Source organism: Castor canadensis, chromosome 5 (genome assembly GCF_047511655.1).
Source record: "Castor canadensis chromosome 5, mCasCan1.hap1v2, whole genome shotgun sequence".
NCBI classification, from domain to species: domain Eukaryota; kingdom Metazoa; phylum Chordata; class Mammalia; order Rodentia; family Castoridae; genus Castor; species Castor canadensis.
This window is the reverse complement of record NC_133390.1, coordinates 152,691,259-152,719,070: the sequence shown is the minus strand read 5'-3', so window position 1 is coordinate 152,719,070 and position 27,812 is coordinate 152,691,259. Positions and strand designations below refer to the sequence as shown.

Below are 27,812 nucleotides of genomic sequence, written 5' to 3'. Positions count from 1 at the left end.
GGAATGCTTCTCTTTTATCTGATGTTTTCCTCTGATCACCAGGAGACACGGCATTATTTTGACCTTCTAAAAAGTTATGCTGCAAATGAATGCTGAGATTAAAAGTCTCAACATTGAGATTTAAGTGACCAAAACCAAAAATCAAAAAATTGGACATAATTTGTCTTGGCTTTTAATGTAAATATAGAAGAATTCAGTTGACAGGAAACAGGTGTAGGTGACCTTTTTTAGAATTCATGAATAATTCTTCCTTAGAGAGATGTTAACCTCGCAGAAGTGTTAACCTGTTGTTGGGAATAAAATCTAGTGAGTAGAAAAATTACAAAAGAGAGAACACAGATACAAGTCCTTAAGGTTTTCTCTGAAATTCTCCTGTAACATTTTACGTGTGTGTGTGTGTGTGTGTGTGTGTGTGTGTGTGTGTGTGGTATTGGGGTTTGAACTCAGGGCTTCACACTTGTGAGGTAGGTGCTCTGCACTTGAGCCATGCCTTCAACTCTTTTTTGCTTTTAGTTATTTTTCAGATAAGGTCTCCTTTTGCCTGGGACTGGTCTCACCCCATAATTCTCCTACCTATGCTTCCTTTGTAGCAGGGATTATAGGTACCCACCATTATGCCCAGCCAAATAATACACACTAAGTCTCTGCTGTATCTGTGTATACTTATTTGTATTTCTAATATTTATTTATTAATCCTTCTCTTTTTTCTCAAAGTTTTGTCTGCTTTATTAGTTTTTCAAATAAATCTTTTTCTTTTTATTATCCTCTTATGTCTGTAATGCTTATTAGCTGTTTTCTGCTGCTTGCTATGTTTTTATCTCTACCTTCCTAACTTGGATCCTTATCTGGTTAAGTTTTAGGTTTTCTTGGAACAAAAAATACACATGGCCGCACATGGTGGTGCATGTCTTTAATCCCACCTATTTAGGACATGGAGGTAGGAGGATCATGGCCTGAGGCTAGCCTGGGAAAAGTGAAAGATAGCTAGCTAAAAAGTAGTCTAAAGCAAAAAGGGCTAGGGTGTGGCTCAGGTGGCAGAGAGATTGCAAGCACAAGGCCCTGAGTTCAAGCCCCAGTACTGACCCCCAAATATATATGTTTACATACATATATATGCATACATACATAGATAGCTATACATTTATTTCAAACTACCACTGTGCTACATACCCAAAGTTTTGATCATTCCTTTTTTTCTTTTTTTTTTTTTTGGACTGGGTATCACTGTGTTGACTAGGCTGACCTTGAACTCAAGATCCTCCTGCCTCAGCTTCCCAAGTAACTGGGATTATAAAGTGCACCACTATGTGCAGTTTGGTCATGTATCTATTTTTTTTTAAACCATGCCGTATAATTCCTTCTTTGAACCCTAAGTTATTTTAAAATGTGTTTTAAATTTTCCAAATATATTTTAATAAACACCAATTTTAATTGGTCATTTTATTAGTGACTTTTTACTTAATTGCTTTTTAGTTAGAAAAATCAGCCTGTACCGATTCTTTGATATGTATTGAGACTTTCTTTAATGGCCTAACATATGTGCTGTGTAGAATGTATATTCTCCTGGGATGGGAACTTGGCTCCAGTGGTAGAGTGCCTGCCTAGGAACCACAAGGCCCTGAGTTCAAATCCCAGTACTGTCAGATTAGAGAGAGAGGATAGATAGACAAAATTAAAAAAAAAATTCTAGGTCCTTTAGGACTAGCTCGTTGTTATGTCCAGGTGTTCCATATCTTTACTAATTTTCAACTACTTCACCTAATTTGTTTTTTGCTTTACCCATTAATAACTACCTTTGTCACAATCACCTCTATAATGATGAATTTGTCAATTTCATCTAGTAAAAATAAGCATATAAAAGGGTATTTTATATGCTTATAATTATTCATTTATTTTTCCCCCCAGTACTGAGAATTGAACTCATCTCTACCATTTGAGCCCTTTTTGTTTTACTTTTATTTTTCAGATAAAGTCTTGAGCTTTTTTTCCCAGACCAGTCTTGAACTATTCTCCTCCCTGTGTTTCCCAAGTAGCTGGGATTATAGCCCAAGCTTCCATATCTTCTTACACCATGGTCTTCTCTACCTGTCACAGTGTCTTAAAGTTTTTATTTGGTGCTAAAATTGATACACCAGCCTTCTTTCCAGAACTTTTTTTTTTTGAGGCGGGGGTGGGACCAGGGTTTCAACACAGGCCTTTGTGTTTGCAAGGTAGGCACTCTGCCACTTGAGCCACACCTCTAGTCTTCCAGCTTTCTTTTATAGTTTTTCTACCCTGTTTTTTTTTTTTTTCAGTCTTGAACTTATCTTTCAGATGCATTTCTTTTAAGGAGAAAATAACCATTTTTTCCCTCAAATCTGGTGCTGTCTTTTAACTGGCATGTTAAATCCATTTACAGTTACTGTGTCATTGGCATGTTTGGACTTATTTCTGTGATCTTTCTGCTATTTGTTCTATGTCCCAGATTTTATGATTTTCTTTCTTTTTTTTTTTTTTTTTTTGAGACAGGGTCTCACTATGTAGCTGAGCCTAGCCTTGAGCTTGCTATGTAGCCAGGCTACTTGCAAATTCATGATCCACCTGCCTCAGCCTCGGAAATGCTGGTACTCTAGGCACGTGCCACCATAGCTGGGTTTTTGTTGTTGTTGTTGTTTTTAAGACAGTGTGTCTGTGTAGCCCAGGTTGGTTGGTCATAACTTTCCATCCTCCTAACTCCCTGGTGCTTCCCAAGTGACCCTGCATGGCACAGCATGTTCCTTCTTTCAGGAACTGAGTGATAATTTCTTTCAGGGAACCTCAAGATGTTTGTTTCCTCACTCAGCACCCCCATAACTTAAAATCCCACAGGAAAGGTGAGACTGACCAGAGTGGGTGATAGAAAACAGCTATACTGGTGAAGTGAAAGCAAGTACTGAAGTAACAAAAGACCCCTCACGGTGCACCTTACTGTAGGTTTATAGAGACTCTTGATACCTGGGGTGCAAATGTTCCCTCCCTTTTTTCTTCTCTTTATTTAATTGTTTTGGATTTTCTTGAATTTTTGCTATTCTACATGCATTTTAGGAGCAGTTTGTCAAGCTCCTGAAACAAAAAATTATGTTGGGATATTTTTTGGATGTCATAGATGAATGAGTTGGGGCTGGAGCTTCTTCTGGCTGTAAGTAGAAGTGGTAGATTGCAAAACTTCCTATTCTTCCCATCCTCTGAGATAAGATTTTGCTGCTGCTTTTAAGCCCCTCAGATTTGTGGTGGTTTTGTTACATGGCAACAGCTACCTGATACAAAATCTCATTCAGCAACTCTTTACATGAAGCCACAGAAGAATGAGATTTTTCAGGGGCAAGAGAGGCAGGCAAAGGGGCCGTTCAAACAGGGTAGCACCCTTGGGCCCAGACCTGAGCTTGAGGCCTGGGCTGCCTTAGAGGCTCCACTTGCCAACTGTCACCCTGTATGGTCCTCAGGATGCTTCAAGGGGTTCAGTTTACAACAGAAAAGACACACACAGGCCCTGGAGCAGTGTCTTTCTTCTGATTTCTACTCTGTTGTATTTTCTAAAATGACTCCTTTTGTCCCCCCATGGAAGGGGGAGAAGTTGAATAATGTCCAGTGAAGGGGGCTGCAACAGACCCACACCCCCTACAACCTTGGGTGGAGAACTAGGAATAGGGGTAAGGGCAAAGTGCACGAAGTGTCCAGGGCACAGGACAGACAGGAGGAGACAGGAAAGAAGATCCCAGAGATTTTGTCTGTCTGTTTCCTTGTTTGTTTGCAGGGGCAAGGCTCCAGGGAAGTGTGCACTCGGTCTGAACCACAGGGCCCCAGGAGTCTCTGCCCTCTGTAGAGCTGCATCTGGGGGAAGTACATGTAGAGAGACAGCAAGCCACGACAGAGACCGCTGGGTGTCCAGCATGACCTAGCCTCCCGTTTGCTTCTTTGCTGATGGATTCTTGGACTGGATGGTACAGATGGCCCCTGCCCTCAGGGGTAGGAACAACACTGGGCAACTTCTGATGAAGCTCTGGTGTCATGGAGTGAGTGAGGCAGAGCTCAACTGGGGGAAGAGACCCCAAAGTTGCCAGATGGTATAGGAAGTCAGCTGATTCCCTGGCCCTTGGGGTCCTAGTTCCTGGTGTGGCTACCAGTGGTCACCTGTCTTTGAGTCTCCTCATCTCAGGAGCCACCTTTCCCCAGAGACAGGATCTTGGCTTCTGGACTTGACCTGCTGAGAATGAAGTGGCAGAGGGGGGATCATTCCCTGAGGCCTGGGGCCCTAGACTGCAAGTCATGGGCAGGGACTGCCTGTCCCCTCTTGGTGAGGACCCTCTCCCTCCTCTGCCCCAAGGGCCCCAGTATCCTGGCCTCCATGACAACAGCTTCCCTAAGAAGTCCTGTGTCTTCTCCTTATCAACCCAAGCCTAAAAACCTGAGCAGGGGCAAGGAGCTAAGAAAGGTGGGTGACTGAGCAATGGGAGGGAAGGGCTGGGTGCTCAGCATCAGGGTCCCTACCTACCTTGGGGATCAGGCAGGGCTACAGGACACAGGTTTTTCAGGGTGGCTGTTGTGCTCTGGCAGTGTTTTCAGGGCCTGGGAGCAATGGATGAGGATGAATGCTGTGAGTCAGCCCCTGGGGCTGGGATGGGACACAGGAGACTCAAGGTGGCTGGGTGTTAAATAGAGTGGAGCATCTAAAAGGAGGCAGAGGGCAAAAGCCTATCCTTCAATTCCCTCCCTATGTCCCCTGGTCCGTCACTCACCTAAGGGCCAGGGCTCTTCAGTGGCTGTGGGGCCCAACTCCATGGGGTGAACACTGCCTGGGGGGTAGCCACCGCTGGGCCTGAGTGTGGGAGACGAGGCCAAGAGGTTGGAAGAGTGACTCTGAGCAGGGCACAAGGGAACTGTTTCCCCTAGCATGATACCCAGCCTGAGTTGTGTGTTGACTGAATTTCTACACTTCTGCTCCAGGTCTTCCTTCCTGTCCCCTCCTAGAGGAGCCTTTAGGGTCCAGGCTTCCCTTGAGACCCATGTCCTCCAGGGCTACCTCTCTCCAGCCTTCATGATTCTCCCAAGGTTTGCTGCCACCCCAGCCTCCTGGCATCCTCCAGATGTTGGCATCACTCAGGTCCCATCAAGGGCTGGCGTGCAAAAATGTGTCCACCTCCCCCAGTGGAAGCTGTGTCTGCCCTTGGCCACTGGGCACCATGCTGCCCTTGGTGACTCCAGGCCATCTTTGGCTACCAGCACCCCATCTCCCAGGGCCTCACCACTTCCTTTGATGTCTGATCCAGTCTCCACTGCCCTTAGACCCACCCTGGAGACCAGTTGTAGCTGCCACCCCTCTGCAGTGCCCCTCCCATGTTGACACACCAAGCTCCCCACCCCTTGTTTATCTGTCCTCAGACTCCCCAGTCACTCCTCAGCTGTGCCAAGGTCCTCTCAGCTGGCACCTGGCCACTGCCCTACCCCTGCCAGGATGCCCTCTTCTCCCATCTCTGGCCCAACCATGCCCTCTCCTTCAGCTGGCCAGGAACTCCCAAGTCCAAGCTGTCAGACTTCACCATGGTATGCCTAACTTGCCCAGGGTTCCAGTGAAGGGCAGTCCTGGGTGGGTCTTGCTTAGTATTATGTAACCCTCCTCCCAGGTCACAGGGAACTGGGTTTGGAACAGTCTCCTGGTACAAGAGCAGCCAGCACCACAGCTGGTTAGTGATATGGAGTACAAAGAAGTGCTGCGCTGAGTCCTGGGGAACTTGAAAGGGCTGACAGAGTGATTGGAGCAGAGGAAGGTCAGAAAGCTGAAGACTCCTGAGACACAGAGGCTGCAGAGCCTCCAGAGGCCCAGGGGAGTGTGGAGTGGATTGGGTGCAAAGTCGAGCCAGTGGTGGAAAGCAAGAGAAGTGGGCAATAGTGGCTGTGACAGGGAAGGGGAGTGAAGGGCCATGCTTTGAGTGCTGTAGGGGCCAGTCCAAGCTCTGAGAAGCAGGAACTGTAGGGGTGGGCTCAGGAAGCGGGACCAGTGCCCTCAGGGTGGTCACTCAGCCTACCCTCTGTGTGTGAGATTCCTCCTGCAGCCCCAGGGACATCGCTGGAGATGGAGTCCTGGAAACCTGTAGCAGCACCAGGCCAGGCCGACCCCAGGGAGCAGAGGCAGCAGGAAGCTGAGGAGCAGGGCCAGCAGGAAGGCATCACGTTCTGTGGAGAACAGAGCTGAGTACTGAGCAGGTGCACTACCCTAGGCCTACTCACCTGTCCCTTGTCCACGCACTTTGAGGCTGCACAGGGCCACTGTCCACACTACCCCCAAATCCTGGCTTGTCACAGAAGGGTGGAGCCCAGCCTGGATCACAGTGGCAGTTATGGTTGCTGTTGCAAACCTGAAGGAGAGAAAAGGGAGGGAAAAGGGTCACATGGGATCAGGGACCCAAGGTCACCCCCATCCTTTACTCACCCCATGGTTGTGGCAGGCAGTTAGGCAGTGTTCCAGCTCCTGAGAGGTAACATTCTGGCAGCGCCTGTCCTGGCACACCTATGGGCAGTGTGCCCACCTGACAATGAGTTGGGGGGACACTGTGACCAGGAAAACTAAAGTGACCAGAAGGGGTCGGGTGGGCAGAGCTCACCATTCTAGGTCCACACTGGGTACCCGGCTCTACCAGGCCCAAGTCAAGCAGGTTCAGCTGCGCAGCTGGGAGTGCAAGGGCTCCACGGCAAGTCACCTCCCGACCCTCTAAGCGAATGGTGGAGGTCACGGGTACGACGTGGGGCACGAGTGGGCTCTGCTCCCCATCCTGGCATTGTAGCTTTCCACACTGAGCATCCCTGGGGAGAAACAGGAGGGCGGTCAACAAACAGTGCGAAGTGTCCCACTTCACCTGACTCACTGTGAAGCTTTGGTCCCTGGGTTCCGTCTTTCACCTCTGTGCACAAGGCAGGAAGCCACCGGTACTGTACTGGCCGCAGTTCCCATGCGCGTCCCCGGCGGAGTTCACCTGGAAACAGGCCTCCGGCGCTGGGCGGGCGCCTAAGGAAGAATGGGTCGGGTTGGGGCAGCCGGGAAAGGGACCGCCGGAAATTCCCTGCGATAGAAAACTGGACAGATTTCAGGAGGCCTCACGCTCCATCTCACCTGGCCCCCAGAGCTGCTGGCATTGCTGCTCCAGCGTGGGGCACGCGCCGTCCCGGCAGTAACCGCGGCCGCTGGCGCAGGGCGAGCCGTCCAGTAAGTAAATGTCCCGGGGACAATGAGGGGAGGCTCCCGTGCAGAACTCGGGAAGGTCACAGTCGTCCACAGGCCGGCGGCACAGTGTGCCCGCCGGCTTCAGCTGCGCAGGTGACCGGGTTAGGGGAAGGCAGAGACTACGCAGGTGAAAGCTCGGGCCTGCGGGAGCGCCAGGCACAGAGCAGCGCCAGCACCCAGCAGTCAAAACCCACCCGCCAGCCCCCAAGTCTTCGGAGCCCTCACCTGGCAGCGCGCACAGCAGTCCCCGTGGGCGCACTGGGCCCCCGCACGCAGCGAGCAGTTATGGGCGAAGCAGCAGGGGTCCTGGCACTTCTGCGATGGGAAAGGTAAGGATGGAACAGGTGGGCGCAGCGCCCGGACCTCGGGGAAGGTGCGCGAGGTGGGGGGGCCAGCCGTGGTCCCCAGGGACCGGGCACGCGGACCTGACCTGGCCGGAGCCGCAGTCGCAGTCTTCGCCCGCCTCCACGAAGCCGTTCCCGCAGCGCGCCAGCTGCACCGGGAGCCCCGGGTGGGGGGTGTTTGAGAGGCACGCGCCGCCCCCCTTGCGGAAGAAGGCGCGCAGCTGGCGGCGGCTGCAGGCGCTGAACACGCGCGGGAACGGGTGCCTACGGGCGAGGGGAGGGCGTCGGGTGTGCGGGGACCACCTCTTAAACGGACTCTCAGCCCTGGAGTTAGCCACACAGTAGCCAAGGTGGGCGGACCTCCCGAGCGATGGGGGTGGGGGAGTGCGGAGCTCGAATCCTCCACGCGAGCCCAGAGAGGGAAAGTGGCTTGTGTAAAAAATCACACGGACACAGCAAGTCCGAGGCGGAGAGTATGACGCCAAGATGGAATAGCACCGCAGAGATGGTACCCAAGGATTGAAATAATCTTGCTACCTTATTAGATAACCATCTTCATACTGTGTGTGTGGGGGGGGGGGTTTGAACTCAGGGCCTTGCACTTGCCAGGCAGGCGCTCTACCGTTTGGGCCACTCCCCCAAGCCCTTGTTTTGCTGTAGTTATTTTTCAAACTGGGTCTCACGCTTTTAGTTCTGGGCGGGCCTCTCTACTGCGAATCTTCCTATGTCTTCCTCTTAGCTGGGACCTCAGGGGTGCAGCCATCACACTGGGCTTATTGGTTGAGATGGGTGAGATGGGGTCTCGCTAACTGTTTTTGCCCAGCTGGCCTGGAACTACAATCCTCCTGAGTAGCTGGGATTACACACGTGAGCCACTGCACCTGGCTCCATCTTCATACTCTTTAGACTCATTTTACCTGCATTTCTTCCACTGAGGCCCCATAAGCAACCCTAAAGGCAAGTAGTTATTTCCATTTTACAGAAAAAGGAAACTGAGAAATAACCAAAGAAACGCAGCCGAGGACAGCTCCCAGGCCCAGCGACCCCTGTCCTACGCACATACCCAGTGGCCGCTTCCATGACGCAGCCGCCCTGCTCCGCCACCGCCTCCACGCAGCAACCCTCAGGGTCGTGACTGAGGCCTAGGCTGTGGCCTATCTCGTGGGCCATGGTGGCCGCCGCGCCGATGGGGAGCTCCGAGTGGTCCTGGGAGGGCGGAGGGCGTCACTGCGGACTGCGAGCCCCGCCCAGGCCCCTGTCCTCCGGGTGTTCCGCAGAGCTCACCATGCTCACGCCTCCGGAGCTCTCCGCGCTGCACATGCCCTCGACCGGCGCCAGGCCCACCGTGGCGCCCTGGAAGGTGCGGCCCCTGGGGGCAGAGCACAGCGTGATCCCGCGGGATCCAAGGTCGTGGTCGCCCTGCCCGCCAGCCACGTGGGATCAGAGGTACCCACGTGAGCAGCTGTGCCGAGTCGTGTGGCCTCTGCACACACAGTCCCCGACGCCACTGCAGAAAGGCCCAGAGCGTGGCGTTGGCGTCCGGTGTGACGCGGCTGAAGTCCTGCTCGGTCCACACTTCCAGCCCGGTCAACACCACCTGAATGTCCAGTGTCCTGAGAATCTGAGGACGGGGTAGGGCGGGGCTGAGGCCAGGGACCTGGAGCCCCACGATGAAGCATGAAGCAGGTGCCTGCGCTTCTCGGTGGCAGCGACCCTCTCCTCCCCCGGAGCCCGCCGCGCCCCGCCCTCTCCCGTTCGTCCTCCACCTGGTCCACGTAATTGGTGACTTCCAGGAGACGCTGTTTGGTGTGGTTCAAGTTCTGGTGCTGGAGCAAGAACTAGGAAAGCAGAAACCTCAGGGCGTCAGGAGCGGAGCGGCTCCATCCCTGTCCCCTCCAGCCCTGCGTCTACTCTCACCAGGGTGTGGTCAGCCACCAAGTACAGCTCCAGGTACCTAGGGCTCCTGCGGGCCTCTCGCCTTTCCTGTGAGAGGCAAATAGTGACCCTGAGAGCAGGCTGCTGGGCTGGAGTTCTGCCACCAACTCCAGTTCCCCCAAAGAACGTTTTTTAATTGTTGCAAGAACTTATTTCTTTGGCCCGTGGGTTAAAATATCAGGGCGGGTGGCTCTGGTGTGGGACCTGCATTCCTGTCTCTTCTGATTTGGGACACTATGGATACTGCATTCCTACTCCCGCCCTTGTCTGTGCCCCCTAACCCTGCTCTGGGAGGCAGGAGGAAGGATGGCCACGCCCCCTTTGTCCCTGGGGTCCCTGTAGCCAAAGGCCTGTCTCCAAGTGAACAGTTGCTCCATCCGGAAGATCTTGTGTGTTGAGAAGTCCTTGGAGTCCCCAGGTGCCCAGGGATGCAAATAATAGCTGGCATTGCTGCTGAGTGTGATCAGGCCACTAGAGGACAAAGGAGTGCAGAGGGGGTGGGGGGGGCGCTCTTGCCTTAGGCCCAGCCTCCTCCCCCAGAACTCCTCACCTCATCCCTGAGCAGGTGCTGAGGACTACCCAGGAGTCAGGGAAGCTCCTCACACGCCCATGATAGTGGCAATGATCCTGGAGAGGAAGGACCCCAACCTAAGTCTCAGCAGGACTGAAGCAGGAGGGGTAGCAGGGAGGGAATGGGGGGAGGGGGGCTGGCTCCAACTTCTCCTTAGGAATTGGAGTTGGGGAATGGGATAGGAACAGGGGGTCCTGCCTCAGGGGGTGTATCCCCAGCACCCCTCACCCTCTCCTCAGAGCCCACAGAAGTATCTCACTGTGTGGTTGGGGACTAGCACCACAGGCTGTCCATCTGGGCTGTAGTGCGTTTCTGTGTATCCTGGAGCTAGCAGCCTGCTGGGAGGGGTTTTAGGAATCACCAAATTTAGCTCTGCCTCCTCCTGGTAGTCTTCCAGCCTTCCTCTGTGAATGCTAATTGAGCCACTCTACGAGTAGGCAACCGATGTGTATCTTAAGGAAGGGACAGGAGAGATTGTGCATTGTTCAGCTCAGAAAAACCTTGAGTTAGAAAGAGAAAGGTGAAGGTTAGGAAAGAGCCTTTGTGGTGGCTTAGATGAGGGAGGTGGGAGTACAAGGAACGCCAGGAAAGAGCAGGAACAGGGGAGCTTTTGTGGTCTTGTGGGGTTTACTGCAGGCAGCTGGATCTACAGGTGAAAAGGGGAGAAGTCGGCAGATGTTGCTGAGGAGGTGAGACTTAGAGTGAAATGTAGTGAGCTCCTTGAGTGGCTCTGCCTGCTGCCAACTACTGGACATCTGGTCAACCTGCCTACCTCCTCCCATGCCAGACCCTTCACATTTTCTCCTCAAACCGCTAGATCCCTCAGGTCTCCCATCTGTCTCTCAGTGATGCTAACTCCCTACTTCCTGCCCACACCCATTCCCCCTCTCCATCAGAGCAAGCATCCTCTTCTTCACTTTCTCCAGACCCTACCCCAGTAATGATTCCATCTTCTGGATCCTTCCTCTCAGGACATAGCAAACATAAGCCAATAACTCTTCTTTAAAGAAAATCCTTGATTCCAACTTCACCTTGCTCTCTTTACCTCCAGACTACCTTCCCCCAGAGACTTAATAACTACTTTTTCACCTTCTTGTCCTTCCTCCCCAACTGCATGTGCACACACATGTGCACACACCATTTAGGACGTAGGGATATTAAACCCCACAAGGAACTGGGGTTAGGCATGGTGAATAGAGTTTGTTTCCAATCCTTCTCACTCCACAGGGGGAGAATAAAACACCCAGAATGCTTAGCACAGTGCCTGTAGCAAAACACGCACTCAACAAGTGATGCCTATTGATCATATAGTCAGATTAGCTCCAAGACCCTGAACACCATCTTGGACACCCGCCCAACTAAGTCCAGGGAACCCTCCTGATCCCTGCTCTGCCTGGTCCTTCACCACTTCAAAGTCTTTGGCTGTGGGGACACTTAGCCCTAAAATGCCTTCTGTGATCTAGCCCTAGTGGGACTCCCCATGTTTTCTTCACTGAAGATTCAGACATTCCAGGCAGGCCAGACCAACTGCCACCCCTGGATATGCTTTGACCCTTGTAGCCACTGGGCCTTTGTCCTTGTCTGGAGTACCATCCTATCTGTGGAAGCCTATCTAGGATTCTCTTTTGACTGCGCATATCCTGGGAACGTCCACTAGGTGGTTCTTCAGAGCCAAGCAGCTCCTGAGGTTGGGAGGAGAAATGTACCCACAGCGGGGGAGGGGGGTTCACTCACCCTCAACAATTTGCTTCAGCCTCAAGAGAGCCAGCCCATGGGCTGATGTGACTTTCCCTGTCACCTGCACCCCTTCTGAGACCCTCTCCTCATCCAGTCTCCAATAGGGATGTCAGTCCTGCCCCCAGCACTGATCCTCCCCCACCCCCACGGTCTGTTCTGAGATCCAGCCTCGCCCCAGCCTGGTACTCACTGGTTCTTTTCCAGCTCAAGCAGGAGCTCCCAGCCTTCAGCCTCCAACACCACCAGCCCCACATCTGGCTTCAAGATCTGGCAAGAAGGAAACATCATTCTGAGTGAGGTTAGCCTGGCCCAAAAGACCAAAAATCGTATGTTCTCCCTCATGTGTGGACATTAGATCAAGGGCAAACACAACAAGGGGATTGGACTTTGATCACATGATAAAAGCGAGAGCACACAAGGGAGGGGTGAGGATAGGTAAGACACCTAAAAAATTAGCTAGCATTTGTTGCCCTTAATGCAGAGAAACTAAAGCAGATACCTTAAAGCAACTGAGGCCAATAGGAAAAGGGGAACAGGTACTAGAGAAAAGGTGAGATCAAAAAGAATTAACCTAGAAGGTAACACCCACGCACAGGAAATCAATGTGAGTCAATGCCCTGTATAGCTATCCTTATCTCAACCAGCAAAACCCCTTGTTCCTTCCTATTATTGCTTATACTCTCTCTTCAACAAAATTAGAGATAAGGGCAAAATAGTTTCTGCTGGGTATTGAGGGGGGGGAGCGGGAGGGGGCGGAGTGGGTGGCGAGGGAGGGGGTGGGGGCAGGGGGGAGAAATGAACCAAGCCTTGTATGCACATATGAATAATAAAAGAAAAAAAAGAATTCCAAAAAAAAAAAAAAGATCTGGCAAGAAGGAGTGCAGGCATGTTTATTGCGGCACTATTCACAATAGCCAAGTTATGGAAACAGCCAAGATGCCCCACCACTGACGAATGGATTAAGAAAATGTGGTATCTATACACAATGGAATTTTATGCAGCCATGAAGAAGAACGAAATGTTATCATTCGCTGGTAAATGGATGGAATTGGAGAACATCATTCTGAGTGAGGTTAGCCTGGCTCAAAAGACCAAAAATCGTATGTTCTCCCTCATATGTGGACATTAGATCAAGGGCAAACACAACAAGGGGATTGGACTATGAGCACATGATAAAAGCGAGAGCACACAAGGGAGGGGTGAGGATAGGTAAGACACCTAAAAAACTAGCTAGTATTTGTTGCCCTTAATGCAGAGAAACTAAAGCAGATACCTTAAAGCAACTGAGGCCAATAGGAAAAGGAGACCAGGAACTAGAGAAAAGGTTAGATTAAAAAGAATTAACCTAGAAGGTAACACCCACGCACAGGAAATCAATGTGAGTCAATGCCCTGTATAGCTATCCTTATCTCAACCAGCAAAACCCCTTGTTCCTTCCTATTATTGCTTATACTCTCTCTACAACAAAATTAGAGATAAGGGCAAAATAGTTTCTGCTGGGTATTGAGGGGGGGAGCGGGAGGGGGTGGAGTGGGTGGTAAGGGAGGGGGTGGGGTCAGGGGGGAGAAATGAACCAAGCCTTGTATGCACATATGAATAATAAAAGAAAAATGAAAAAAAAAAAAAAAAAAAAAAGAAGGAGTGCAGGCTGTGGTGGGGGCCTCCAGCTGCCTGCCTGCCGCAGAGCAGTGGATGTTGAGCTGGCTGGTGGGAAAGTTCATGGGGCCCACAGACCACTGGGGGTCATGGAAGGCATGGGTGGGTGTGGAGTGAGAACATGCAAAGATATTCTCAAATATGTTTGTTGTGACAACAGCTACTTGGAGGTGCATAAAGAACCTGCCAGGGGCACACCTCATCCTCCCTCCAGACAAGGGTCCCAGAAAAGTGCCCTGTTTTCCCACAGTTACTGGGCTCTTCCCTTGGTCTGCCCTCTTTCATGCCCAGAAGAGACATAAAAAGCAGCAGAAGACATTGAGTTCCTGAGGACTTTGTGGGGGCCGTTGTGTAGCTATGGCCATGGCCTCTGTGCTATCTGGGGCTTGTTTCTGTGCTTTTTTTTTGAAGTGCTGGAGATCAAACTCAAAACCTTGGACATGCTAGGCAAGTGATCTACCACTGAGCTTGGTGTCCTCTACCTGAATTCTCATTCCCTGTAGAATTCAAACTTTATTCCTCCACCTCCAATTCTGGTAAACCACTCCTGTCCTCTGAAATTTTCTGTGGCCTCCAGAAGGCCCACCCCACACCTGAGCTCACAAAATAAACATGGACCCCATCCCAGGCCAGAGAGAGCACTGACTTTCTTGGCGAGATGTCAGGAGGGCTAGGTTTGGCCAGGCAGTCCTCCTCTCCTCCCCCCCTCTCTTTGCCTCTTCTAGCCCATAGGAATACCCCCTGTCATCTTCCCCCCTGTCCACTCAGCCTGGCTGGGGGCCCAGAGTTGGAGCCAGCCCAAAAGATTCCTGGGGGGAGCTGCTGTATCTTTGGACTGTTTTCTCCCACCCTGTTGGCTCTCCCCTTTTATCCCAAAATGTACTGTTAGGACCCTGGCCAAGGGACTCAGAGTCTTGGGGGGCCTTCCTCTGCAGGTGGGGAGCAGACAGTCCTCACTTCCCCAGTCATGGGCCCCACAAGGTCCCAAGCATGAGCTCATGTGGCTGGAATGCCACTTGTTTTATTGGAGAAAGGTTTGTACTAGAAAAAGGCAGGCCCAGATAGAAGGCCATGCTTGAAGTCCCTGCTCCTCTATAGCCCTACTGCCTTCACTTCTTGCCCTGCTGCTCACAATGTACCTTATCTCTGTCCTACAATGTGAGTGTGCCCTGCCTGCTGGAGAGGACCCCTGCCGAAGCTCAGTCTCCTGTCCTGTCCTCGTGGACTTCCTGGCCAAAGCAAGACCCCTCTAGGATTCTCCTTAGTCACAGCCCAGGTCAGACAGTCAGGGTGACCCCCAGCATATGCCCAGCCCTTTCCTGTATCTGAGAGGTCAAGAAAGATCTCAAAGTGAAGAGCTGCACTGTGCCTGACCAGTCGAGGGGAGCCCTGGAGATGTAGGGGCCCAGTGAAGGCCCTGGTTGGAACTCTGGGCCTCTGGGGGCCCCCAGCCTTTGTGGGTGCACTCTCTGACTTTCTTTTTCCTGAACTTGGACAGTGGGGTTGCCCACTCCTGCTTGGAAATTCAGAAATGAATGCTCTTCAGTTTGAATGGTGGACAATGGTCTGAAGTCTTTCAGACCTTAGCTTCCAAGTCCAAAGAGCTGTATGACCATGAACAATTTTACAACCTCTCTGGGCTTCAATTTGTCCTTCTGTAAAATGGGCATACCAAGGCTACTGGCCTCTTGGTTTGCAGCACAGATGTGGTGACATAAACAGCTGGGACACGTTATTCTGGAATAGTGTGATGGGCAGAGTTGGGAGGAGGCCAGGCACTGTCCCAGAGATGCAAAATGGGGTGGGCTTGCATCTGGGGGCACCAGGAAAGTGGCTACTGCCATATGGCAGCAAGTGGATTCCATAGGAGCCAGGGAGGCTCCTGAAAAGCTTCAGGCCCCAAACTGGACCCATCTCTGGTTGGTGGGGGTGGTGGTATCCCGGGTAATGCGGGGGAGGCAGGGAAGCTGAAAATGACTTCCATGTGTGCAGGCTCAGGCCATCTAGATGTCTCCCGCCCCGCCTGCCTGGTGGGGAGGGGCCTAAGGGAGTAGTGACTTGGTTCTGGGGATCCCAGAAAAATTGCCTTGCTGCAACTGTGGGGAGGGCAAAGGGCCTAGGAGACCTGGAGCCCCTGCTGAGGACAAGGATGGGGTAAGGCAGCACTGACCGGCTCTTCCAGGGTGATGGTGGCATGCCAGGGTCGGTCATCCAAGACCCAGTGGGGCGTGACTGGCTCTCCATGGGCTTTTCCTGGGATGAGGACAAAGCACTCAGTGAGGGGCACCTGAGGAACAGGGAGGAGCAGGGATGTGTTGTTGGGCCAGTTGGAAGGGGAGGCCCTAAGGCGCTAGCTCCATCTTAGCACTCCTGAACTCAGCCTGCAGGACAGGCATCAGTGGGGCATCCCTGGAACTTTTGGAGCCACCAGGGAGGTGGCAGAAGAAAGACAGAGAAGCCTGGGAAGAGACAACTCAGCTGGAGATTTGGGAGCTGCCTGACCTTGGGCTGAGGTGGGGGTTTGGAGTCAGAGGTCATAAGGAAGAGGCCCAAGCCCCCAGAGCAAGGGAAGGAGGCAGGCTTGGGTATTTTTAGACTGGGCAGAAAATGCCTTTAGGATGAGAGATCTGTGATGAGAGGCTGCCTGTGTTTCCCCCACCATCTGAGAGAAACAACAGCCAGATGTTGTCTTTCTAGGTCCACCTTGCTAAGAGCTCCTCTTGGGGGTTTGTGTCATTGGCATGCAGAAACCCCTCCTCTTGTCTTCAAGGTGAGGGGAAGTCAGGGGACAAAGCCTCGGTGTGGTGGTGCTCAGGGCGGGCGGGCGTGTCTAAGGGGCTCTAGGAGGCAGCCCAGAGCCAAGCATTACTCAGAGGGCGCCTGGAATGCTCCCCAGGAATGCTCCTGCCTCCCTCCCCCAGCTGGCCTCAGGAGCCAGGCCCCAGAGCCCCAGAGCCCAGAGCCTGAAGCTAACGCTCTCACCCTCCGGTAATCAGGCCCTGGGGCAGGCCCAGCTCCCAGAACACAGCCCTCAGCCCACCACCCAACCCAAACCCTAGCCCCACCCAGGATGATGGCTCCTCTTGGATCTTCCCAACTCCTCCTCCTCCTCTCCCAGACCTCAGGCATGAAAGACCTGGGATTAGCAGCAACTCCAGGAGCCCACTCCCCTAAGACTCACGCCCTCCTAGATTGAGGAGCCAGTTGTCATCAGCCAGATGTGGGAAGGGGAGCCTTTGGTTCAGCTTTGGAATGGAAGCTGAAGGGCCTGGGTGAGGAGGGAAATGAGAGTGTGTGGGGAAAGGAGTGGTGGTAGTGGGGTGTCTCTCAGCTAGGTGCCTGGTGCATGGGAGTGGCAACTGAGGGAGCCAGTCTCAGTTAAGAAGCATGGAGTTCCTTTTGGGGGGGGGGTCCCATTTCCCACTGTCTCCTGGCTCAGGGCTAGAGATTTGAGGATAAAGGGCTAGGGATCATCCCCAAAGGCAAGACAGCTGTAGTCTTCCAGGCTGCAACAGAGCAGGAGCTGACTTCAGGGGTCTCCAGAACAGCGTAGTGCTGTGGACCTGGAAGCACCCAGGCTGCCCAACCCTTCATGCCTCCTCTCTGGTTGCCCTTTCTGCCCTCTTGCCAGGCACTTGCTGAATGGGGTTTGGAGAATCCTCCCACTCATTTGGAGGGGCTGTGGCTAAGAGCCCCACCGCAGGGAAGTTTGAATTTGGAAACATCAGGCTGGGAGGAGAGAGCCACAGTGCTCCCCCATGCACTGCCAGACAGACACCTTCTGTTTGGAGAAGTCCTAGTCTGTCTAACCAAACATGGCAAGCTATAAACAATATACATGCTGCCCCTGGCGGGGAAGGATGGGACAATGGGACAGCTAGTCCTGAGGGCACAGCAGGACTCCAGAGATTCAGTGGGCCTGGGGGCTTCCTGGGGGAAGGAGGAAGACCCAGACCCTAACGTCTGAAAGTACAGAAGCCATCGCCCTAGAGGAGGGGGCCAGAGGCTGGACGGCCGCTAAGGGGAGAATGCTCTTTCCCCTCTGCTTTGCCCCATGGACAAAGTGTGGCAAATCCGCCGATGCCACCCCATCCCTCACCACGCACTGTCCTCCAAGTCAGATGGCCCTAGGGTTTTGGATCCTTCACCGGCACATAGGTTGGAACGGAGTCTATCATCCCCACCACCTACCTGCTCCTAGGGTTGCACCCGCCCATGTCCTCACCTAGAAGCACCTGGGCGCCGGGCACCCGCCATAGGGGCAGCAGCAGCAGCAGCAGCAGCTCCAGCGATCCCCGAGGTCTCGAGGACCCCCGGCCCATAGCTGGGAGCGCCTGAGCCTCTAAACTCCGGCTGCGAGCCGCAGTCTGCCGGCTCCGCCCGGGCTGGATGGAGGCCGAGCCGGGCGGGGAGCAGCTCGGCCTCCTCCTACCCTGCGGGCCCCTCCCGCCCGCAGCATTCCCCACGGGACCCGACCTCAGGCGCGCGGCGGGGCCGCACCGCGAGGTCGTCACTCTCCCATCGAGCGGTAGAGCCGGGCCGCGCGAGGCCAAGGCAGAAGTCCTGTCCCTCGGAAGGCCCTACTCGTGGGCGCAGAGGGTGCGGATGGAGCGGGAACTGCGGAGAGGTTCTTTAAGGAGCATAGTGAGGTGGCGAGGGGTGGTGAACCCGGGCCACCAGTCGCTGCTCAGGTCTGCCCAGAGAGCATGGTGTGGACCTCTGTCCGGCCTTACTAGCGGTCCTGCCGGGGCGCCGGGGCGGGAATCCAGCCCAGCGTTCATCTGCAGGCTCTGGGTGCCCGCACCAGGTGGCCATCAGGTGCAGCTGCCTCCAGCTGCACAAGTGGCCGCCAACCCCGGACCCCAAGGGCACGCGGCTGGGTGCAGGGCAGCGATGCGGAATTGTTCAAAGTCACGACTCCCAGGGGTGAGATGGGGGGGGTCTCAGGAACATTCATTTCCTGTCTTAAAGGTTTGTTTGTTTGCTTGAGTACTGGTATAAACTTAAGATATGAGGGATTTAATTTTTAAGCAATTCTGTTTGTTTCTGAGAATTTGTAATATAGTCATTAGGTTAGTGAAAGTTTTAGCAACAGTGAAAACTACATTTATGTGCATAAAACATCAAAATCTATGCAAAGCTATACTCCCAGCCAATCCCCAAGGTGAGGCAGGGCACTCACTTGCCACCTTGGGCAACTTAGGAGAACCCCCTCTAAAAGAGGAAGAGGGGAGGTTGGAGACAGGGAAGACACCCTGGGGAGGCTAAGGATGACTGGGCTACATAGTGAGACTGTCTCAAAAACAAGAAACAGTATGATAAAATGCTTAGGGAAAATTCTCCCCACCTCTTCAGTCTCTGTTCTTCCAGCCTTCATTCCCCCACAGGAAGCTGCTATTATTACTTTCTTGTATGGGTTTTTACATTATTTTTATATTATATTTTTCTGCACCTTGATTTTTTTTTACACTTAATATACTTTGGATATCAGTACATCTACAGGGTTCTTAGTACTGTTTTTTTTTTAATGGTTATTACTACTATTCTTTTTTTTTGTGTGTGTGATGGGACTAGGGTTGGAATTAGGGCTTTGTGCTTGCAAAGCAGTTGCTCTACTGCTTGAGCCACATCTCCAGTCCATTTTGCTCGAGTTGTTTTGGAGATAGCATCTTGGGAACTATTTGCCTAGAGTGACTTCCAATTGATCCTCCTGATCTCAGCCTCTCAAGTAGGTAGGCTTATAGAGGTGAGCTGCAGGTGCCTGGCTTGAAGGATCTCTATATGTAAGGGTGATTGATCCTTCTCTGGAGTGTGACTCCGGAGCACTTTTCCCAGTTAGCAACATTTATCCAGCCTGCTGCATGTGTCTTTAGCTCATTCATATTCACCGCTGACACTCACTTGTATGACTGTGACTGTGACCACATGTTTTCATGGGTTCTACTGTTGTTGGACGTGTAGGTGGGTCCTTATTTGAAGATATAACAAAAAAGGTTATTGTGAGCATTCATATAGCTATGTCAGCTTCCTCCCGTCACCTGGCTTGCTTCCCTCCTCCTTTACTGGTCTCTTGGGAAGCACATCCTTAGTAAGTCACTTGCACCTGAAGCCTCCTCTTGGAACAGACAGTAATGGCTTTGGTCGTGTAGACAAGCTAGAGAGGCATCGCCGCTCATTGTGTGGATGACTGAGTAGGGTCACCACTCAGTGACCCTACTATCACTGCTGCTGATAGCAGCAAAGGTCATGCTTCCAAAACTGAATCCATTGGTCCTCTTGCAAGGTGTGGGCAGGCAGAGAGTGAGGCATCCATCATGCCCAGCGCCCATTCCGTTGTTTCTTCTCTCATGTTGTGGGGATTTGAGAAAGAAGAGAGTAAGCAAAGAGTCCCAGGCTTCCATCTTGAATCAGGAGCACAACTGGAGCTTCTGACCGAGAATGTGGCTCCCAAGAAATGGGAATGACGAAAACACAAATCCTAGTAGCGGAAACTAACTAAAGCAAAAAGGGCTGGGGTTGTGGCCCAAGCAGTAGATTGTCTGCCTAGCAAGTATGTGACCCTGAGTTCAAACTCCAGTACTGCCAATAAATAAACATATAAGTTAGCTAGTGTCAAATCCTGGAAAAAATTAAGTAAAATAAAAAATAAAGAAAGTGCCAGAGATCACAGTGGCAGGATGAGGTCAAATGTACAGCCTGACTGGACCTGGGTAATGACTTTGAGGTGGCTCGAGTCCAGAATAAGTTGGGGACAAGGAGCAGAATCCCACAGTGGGCCCTCTGTGAGGCTCCTACACTGAGCCCAAACCAAGACTGAAGATAGAGAGGGGTGGCTTCCATGTGGCCAACAGGGAGGGAAGAAAGCAGGGGCCTCAAGGAGCACAAGGAGCATGTGGCACCTGCAGTGCACTGGTGACCTCCTCCTCACACTGCAGAGCCGCCTTTGATGTTTCCTCCTTCTGGAACCCTCCCTGGCCCAGAGCCAGGTTTGCTGCAGCATGTTTCCTATGGCATTCCAAGTCACCCACTTCCTTGTCTCTCTCTCCAGATGCCAAGCAAACTGATGCCTGGGAATATGTGTCTATTTCACTACCCGGCCCAGGGCCTGGCACTGTACTAAGAGCATGTGGGATGAGAGTCATTCTTGCAAAGCCAATGCCTATTAAACTCAAAGGAGCTATATCCAAGCACATCAGGGGACTTTCCTGCCAAAATCTCTGAGCAACTGTTCATTCTCATTTTGAGGTCGCAGAAGAGGAGATGCAGCCTTGGATCAAAGACGAGGGACATGAATCCTAGAACACCACCGAGCAGTTTGTGTGCTTATTGGTGTAGCTCTCAGAGGAACATCTGGATGTATCGTGGACAGGAGGCCAACCAAGTGCCTGGAATGAGCACTTGGTTGGTCGTGTAAACACGACTCAGCCTGAGGAGTAGCCCAGAACGGGATGTCCAAGGTTGGTGCTGCAACTCCAGCCTGTGAACATATGCCAAGCCAGTGCTTGGGTGCTGCAGAAAAATGGATGTGTGAATGGAGGGCCCCAAAGTCACAGTCAAGGCTCCATCCTTGGCAGCCCAGTACATCCAAAGGGGAGAATGTTACCTCTTGGCAAGGTGACAGGGGTACTTAGAAAACTGAATAATCAGCCAGAAGTTGAGTACACTGTTTTGGGAATCCAACATAAAAGCTGGGAGGGTTTTTTGTTGGTTGGTTTTTAATTTTTTTTCTCAAAGAGATGAGGTCTTGTTGTATAGCTCAGACTGGTTTTGAACTCCTGGGCTCAGAGGATCTTCTTGCCTCAGGCTTCAGAGTAGCTGGGACTACAGATGTGTACCACCATACCCAGCTAACATGGAAGATTAAAAAAAAACTTTCTTAATGAAATATAACATATGTCAGGGAAGCAAGCAGTTCACAAAGTGAACACACTCATGTAACCTGCACCCAGACTAAGACAGCGCATTCCCTCCCAATCACTTTCTGCCATTGGTCGCCACCATTTTGACTTTTATCCCATTGATTAGCTTTGCCTATCCTTGAGTTCCATGAAAATGGAATCATGAAGTCTGAGCTCTTGCATTTGGCTCCTTTCACCGGCCAGGACACTTGAGTGCAACTCCCAGCTCCTGTCTGCGGTTGTAGCTCATTCTCACTGTTGGAAAATACTCTGTTGTGTGAACATAAACATAATTTATTTAGCCACTTCTTCCCTGTTGTGCACTGCCTCCAGTTTCTGGCTATGATAAACAGCATTGCTGTGACTATTCTAGTACAATGACATAAGCCCTCATTTTTTCCTGAGAAAATACTCACGGGAATAATATCACAGGAGGACTATTTCAGCCTTAATAAATGCTATCAAACCATTTCCCAAAGTTGTCATGCACATTTATGTGAAGTTCAAAAACAAGAAAATCAAATCTGTGGTGTTAGAAGTCAAGATGAGCTGGGAGCCAGTGGCTCACGACTGTAATCCTAGCGACTAAGGAGGCAGAGATCAGGAGGATCGTGGTTTGAAGTCAGTCCAAGCAAATAGTTCACAAGACCCTATCTTGAAAAACTCTTCACAAAAATAGGACTGGTGGAGTGACTCAGGTGAAGGCCCTGAGTTCAAGCCCCAGTACTGCAAAACAAATAAATAAAAGTGAAGATGGAAGGCAAATGCTCATGGGTACTCTGGGATGCTGCTGATGCTCTCTTTCTTTGTGTGTGTGTGTGTGTGTGTTTTTATTCATATGTGCATACAATGTTTGGGTCATTTCTCCCCCCTACCCCCTCCTCTCCCCACCACCCCCTTCCTCTCCCCCCCACCCCCTCGCTACCTGGCAGAAATTATTTTTCCCTAATCTCTAATTTTGTTGAAGAGAGAGTATAAGCAATAATAGGAAGGAACAAGGGTTTTTGCTGGTTGAGATAAGGATAGCTATACAGGGAGTTGACTCACATTAATTTCCTGTGCGTGTGTGTTACCTTCTAGGTTAATTCTTTTTGATCTAACCTTTTCTCTAGTTCCTGGTCCCCTTCTCCTGTTGGCCTCAGTTGCTTTAAAGTATCTGCATTAGTTGCTCTGCATTGAGGGCAACAAACGGTATCTAGTTTTTTGGGTGTCTTACCTATCCTCATACCTCCCTTGTGTGTTCTCGCTTTATCATGTGATCAAAGTCCAATCCCCTTGTTGTGTTTGCCCTTGACCTAATGTCTGCATGTGAGGGAGAACATACAATTTTTGGTCTTTTGGGACAGGCTAACCTCACTCAGAATGATGTTCTCCAGTTCCATCCATTTACCAGCGAATGATAACATTCCATTCTTCTTCATGGCTGCATAAAATTCCATTGTGTATAGATACCACATTTTCTTAATCCATTCGTCAGTGGTGGGGCATCTTGGTTGTTTCCATAACTTGGCTATTGTGAATAGTGCCGCAATAAACATGGGTGTGCAGGTGCCTCTGGAGTAACCTGTGTCACAGTCTTTTGGGTATATCCCCAAGAGTGGTATTGCTAGATCATATGGTAGATCAATGTTTAGATTTTTAAGGAGCCTCCAAGTTTTTTTCCAGAGTGGTTGTACTAGTTTACATTCCCACCAACAGTGTAAGAGGGTTCCTTTTTCCCCACATCCTCGCCAACACCTGTTGTTAGTGGTGTTGCTAGTGATGGCTATTCTAACAGGGGGGAGATGGAATTTAGTGTGGTTTTAATTTGCATTTCCTTTATTGCTAGGGATGGTGAGCATTTTTTCATGTGTTTTTTTAGCCATTTGAATTTCTTCTTTTGAGAAAGTTCTGTTTAGTTCACTTGCCCATTTCTTTATTGGTTCATTAATTTTGGGAGAATTTAGATTTTTTAAGTTCCCTATATATTCTGGTTATCAGTCCTTTGTCTGATGTGTAGCTGGCAAATATTTTCTCCCACTCTGTGGGTGTTCTCTTCAGTTTAGAGACCATTTCTTTTGTTGAGCAGAAGCTTTTTAGTTTTATGAAGTCCCATTTATTTATGCTATCTCTTAGACGCTGAGCTGCTGGGGTTCCATTGAGAAAGTCCTTGCCTATACCTATTAGTTCCAAAGTATGTCCTACTCTTTCCTGTATCAACTTTAGAGTTTGGGGTCTGATATTAACATCCTGGATCCATTTTGGGTTAATATTGGTATAGGGTGATAAACATGGATCTAGTTTCAGTTTTTTGCAGACTGCCAACCAGTTTTCCCAGAAGTTTTTGTTGAGGAGGCTGTCTTTTCTCCATTGTATATTTTTTTAATTTTTTTCTTTTATTATTCATATGTGCATACAAAGCTTGGGTCATTTCACCCCCCTGCCCCCACTCCCTCCCTTACCACCCACTCCGCCCCCTCCCTCTCCCTGCCACCCCCTCAATACCCAGCAGAAACTATTTTGCCCTTATCTCTAATTTTGTTGTAGAGAGAGTATAAGCAATAATAGGAAGGAACAAGGGTTTTTGCTGGTTGAGATAAGGACAGCTATACAGGGCATTGACTCACATTGATTTCCTGTGCGTGGGTGTTACCTTCTAGGTTAATTCTTTTTGATCTAACTTTTTCTCTAGTTCCTGGTCCCCTTTTCCTATTGGCCTCAGTTGCTTTTAAGGTATCTGCTTTAGTTTCTCTGTGTTAAGGGCAACAAATGCTAGCTAATTTTTTAGGTGTCTTACCTATCCTCACCTCTCCCTTGTGTGCTCTCACTTTTATCATGTGCTCAAAGTCCAGTCCCCTTGTTGTGTTTGCCCTTGATCTAATGTCCACATATGAGGGAGAACATACAATTTTTGGTCTTTTGGGCCAGGCTAACCTCACTCAGAATGATGTTCTCCAATTCCATCCATTTACCAGCGAATGATAACATTTCATTCTTCTTCATGGCTGCATAAAATTCCATTGTGTATAGATACCACATTTTCTTAATCCATTCGTCAGTGGTGGGGCATCTTGGCTGTTTCCATAACTTGGCTATTGTGAAAAGTGCCGCAATAAACATGGGTGTGCAGGTGCCTCTGGAGTAACCTGTGTCACAGTCTTTTGGGTAGATCCCCAAGAGTGGTATTGCTGGATCAAATGGTAGATCGATGTCTAGCTTTTTAAGTAGCCTCCAAATTTTTTTCCAGAGTGGTTGTACTAGTTTACATTCCCACCAACAGTGCAAGAGGGTTCCTTTTTCCCCACATCCTCGCCAACACCTGTTGTTGGTGGTGTTGCTGATGATGGCTATTCTAACAGAGGTGAGGTGGAATCTTATCATGGTTTTAATTTGCATTTCCTTTATTGCTAGAGATGGTGAGCATTTTTTCATGTGTTTTTTGGCCATTTGAATTTCTTCTTTTGAGAAAGTTCTGTTTAGTTCACTTGCCCGTTTCTGTATTGGTTCATTAGTTTTGGGAGAATTTAGATTTTTTAAGTTCCCTATATATTCTGGTTATCAGTCCTTTGTCTGATGTATAGTTGGCAAATATTTTCTCCCACTCTGTGGGTGTTCTCTTCAGTTTAGAGACCATTTCTTTTGATGAACAGAAGCTTTTTAGCTTTATGAGGTCCCATTTATCTATGCTATCTCTAAGTTGCTGTGCTGCTGGGGTTTTGTTGAGAAAGTTCTTACCTATACCTACTAACTCCAGAGTAGTTCCTACTCTTTCTTGTATCAACTTTAGAGTTTGGGGTCTGATATTAAGATCCTTGATCCATTTTGAGTTAATCTTGGTATAGGGTGATATACATGGATCTAGTTTCAGTTTTTTGCAGACTGCTAACCAGTTTTCCCAGCAGTTTTTGTTGAAGAGGCTGCTATTTCTCCATCGTATATTTTTAGTGCCTTTGTCAAAGACAAGTTGGTTATAGTTGTGTGGCTTCATATCTGGGTCCTCTGTTCTGTTCCTCTGGTCTTCATGTCTGTTTTTCTGCCAGTACCATGCAGTTTTTATTGTTATTGCTTTGTAATATAGTTTGAAGTCGAGTATTGTGATACCTCCTGCATTGTTCTTTTGACTGAGTATTGCCTTGGCTATTCGTGGCCTCTTGTGTTTCCATATAAATTTCACGGTAGATTTTTCAATCTCTTTGATGAATGTCATTGGGATTTTGATGGGAATTGCATTAAACATGTAGATTACTTTTGGGAGTATCGACATTTTTACTATGTTGATTCTACCAATCCATGAGCATGGGAGATCTCTCTACTTTCTATAGTCTTCCTCAATCTTTCTTTGAAGTTTATAGTTTTCCTTGTAGAGGTCATTCACATCCTTTGTTGGGTTTACACCTAGGTATTTGATTTTTTTTTTTGAGGCTATTGTAAATGGCATTGTTTTCATATATTTTTTATCTGTTTGTTCATTATTAGTGTATGGAAATGCTAATGATTTTTCTATGTTGATTTTATATCCTGCTACCTTGCTATAGCTGTTGATGGTGTCTAGGAGCTTTTGAGTAGAGTTTTTTGGGTCTTTAAGGTATAGGATCATATCATCTGCAAATTACTGCAGAGTAATTGCCTAATTGCTCTGGCTAGGAATTCCAGTACTATGTTGAATAGGAGTGGAGATGGTGGGCATCCTTGTCTGGTTCCTGATTTTAGAGGGAATGATTTCAGTTTTTCTCCGTTAAGTATAATGCTGGCTGTAGGTTTGTCATATATAGCTTTTATAATGTTGAGGTACTTTCCTTCTATTCCTAGTTTTCTTAGAGATTTTATCATGAAATGATGTTGGATCTTATCAAAGGCTTTTTCTGCATCTATTGAGATGATCAAGTGGTTTTTGTCTTTGCTTCTGTTAATTTGGTTTATTACGTGTATTGATTTTCATATGTTGAACCACCCCTGCATCCCTGGGATGAAGCCTACTTGGTTGTGGTGAATAATCTTTTTGATGTGCTGTTGAATTCGGTTTGCCATTATTTTGTTGAGGATTTTTGCATCAATGTTCATTAAGGAGATTGGCCTATAGTTCTCCTTTTTGGAGGTGTCTTTGCCTGGTTTTGGGATAAGTGTAATACTGGCTTCATAAAATGTGTTAGGCAGTTTTCATTCCCTTTCTATTTCATGGAACAGTTTAAGGAGGGTTGGTATCAGTTCTTCTTTAAAGGTCTGATAGAATTCAGCAGAGAATCCATCAGGTCCTGGACTTTTCTTTTTGGGGAGACTCTTGATTGCTGCTTCAATTTCATTTTGTGTTATAGATCTATTCAGGTGATTAATGTCCTCTTGATTCAGTTTTGGATGATCATAAGTATCCAGAAATCTGTCCATTTTTTAAAGATTTTTGAATTTATTGGAATATAGGTTCTCGAAGTAGTCTCTGATGATTTCCTGGACTTCCATGGTGTTTGTTGTTATCTCCCCTTTTGCATTCCTGATTTTACTAATTTGGGTTTTTTTCTCTCCTCATTTTGGTCAGGTTTGCCAGGGGTCTATCGATCTTGTTTATTTTTTCAAAGAACCAACTTTTTGTTTCATTAATTCTTTGTATGGTTTTTTTGGTTTCTATTTCATTGATTTCAGCTCTTATTTTTATTATTTCTCTCCTACTTGTTTTGGGATTTGCTTGTTCTTGTTTTTCTAGGAATTTGAGATGTATCATTAGGTCATTGATTTGGGATCTTTCGGTCTTTTTAATATATGCACCCATGGCTATAAACTTTCCTCTCAGGACTGCCTTTGCTGTGTACCATAGGTTCTGGTAGGTTGTGTTTTCATTTTCATTGATTTCCAGGAACTTTTTAATTTCCTCTTTTATTTCATCAATGACCCATTGTTCATTAAGCAATGAGTTATTCAGTTTCCAGCTGTTTGAATGTTTTGTCTTTATTTTTGTTGTTGAGTTCTAGTTTTATTACATTGTGATCAGATAGAATGCATGGTATAATTTCTATTTTCTTATATTTGCTGAGGCTTGCTTTGTTGATGCTCTCTTTCTTGATCTGATGTTGGTCATATAGGTGTGCTCACTTTTGGAAAAGTCATTGAGCTATACACTTATGATGTGTGCACCTCTCTATGTGTATGTTAGTCTTCAATTACAAGTTTATTTCAAAAGTCTGAAGAGCTTCAGACCACTAGTGATGGACCCAGTTAACTTTTTGAGTACCCTCTAATCCAATGGACATATGTCTCCCCTTGGTGGGACATGGTAGCCGATGAAGACTTCCAAGTCATATTTCTCCAAATTTCCCAGCAGCCACCCTTGTGCAACGACTCATGGTCCTTCTCTGTCCCTCTCTTCCCCCAGAGGGTTCCCAGATATCTAGCTGCACATGGTTGTCCTCTCCCTGTCCCATTCTCTGGCACTCCACCCTTCCACTGGACAACAACACTGAAGAAACAAG

At 49.2% G+C, this 27,812-nt stretch overlaps 1 protein-coding gene across 1 annotated transcript; it reads right to left on the bottom strand.

Moving 5' to 3' along the window:
- Nucleotides 1–156: 156 nt before the first annotated feature.
- Nucleotides 157–17,852, bottom strand: Adam33 (ADAM metallopeptidase domain 33). Its single transcript, XM_074074425.1, is given in 26 exon segments — nt 157–284; nt 4,150–4,222; nt 4,511–4,535; nt 4,537–4,569; nt 4,571–4,584; nt 4,755–4,834; nt 6,042–6,189; nt 6,263–6,371; nt 6,446–6,523; nt 6,618–6,816; nt 6,913–7,018; nt 7,124–7,319; nt 7,460–7,549; nt 7,665–7,842; nt 8,642–8,784; nt 8,863–8,947; nt 9,033–9,199; nt 9,345–9,416; nt 9,496–9,561; nt 9,795–9,984; nt 10,064–10,140; nt 10,344–10,422; nt 12,012–12,088; nt 15,648–15,730; nt 16,659–16,745; nt 17,703–17,852. Coding segments are annotated over 26 exon segments (2,574 nt in total). The 5' UTR covers nt 17,800–17,852; the 3' UTR covers nt 157–262.
- Between the last annotated feature and the right edge of the window lie 9,960 nt (nt 17,853–27,812).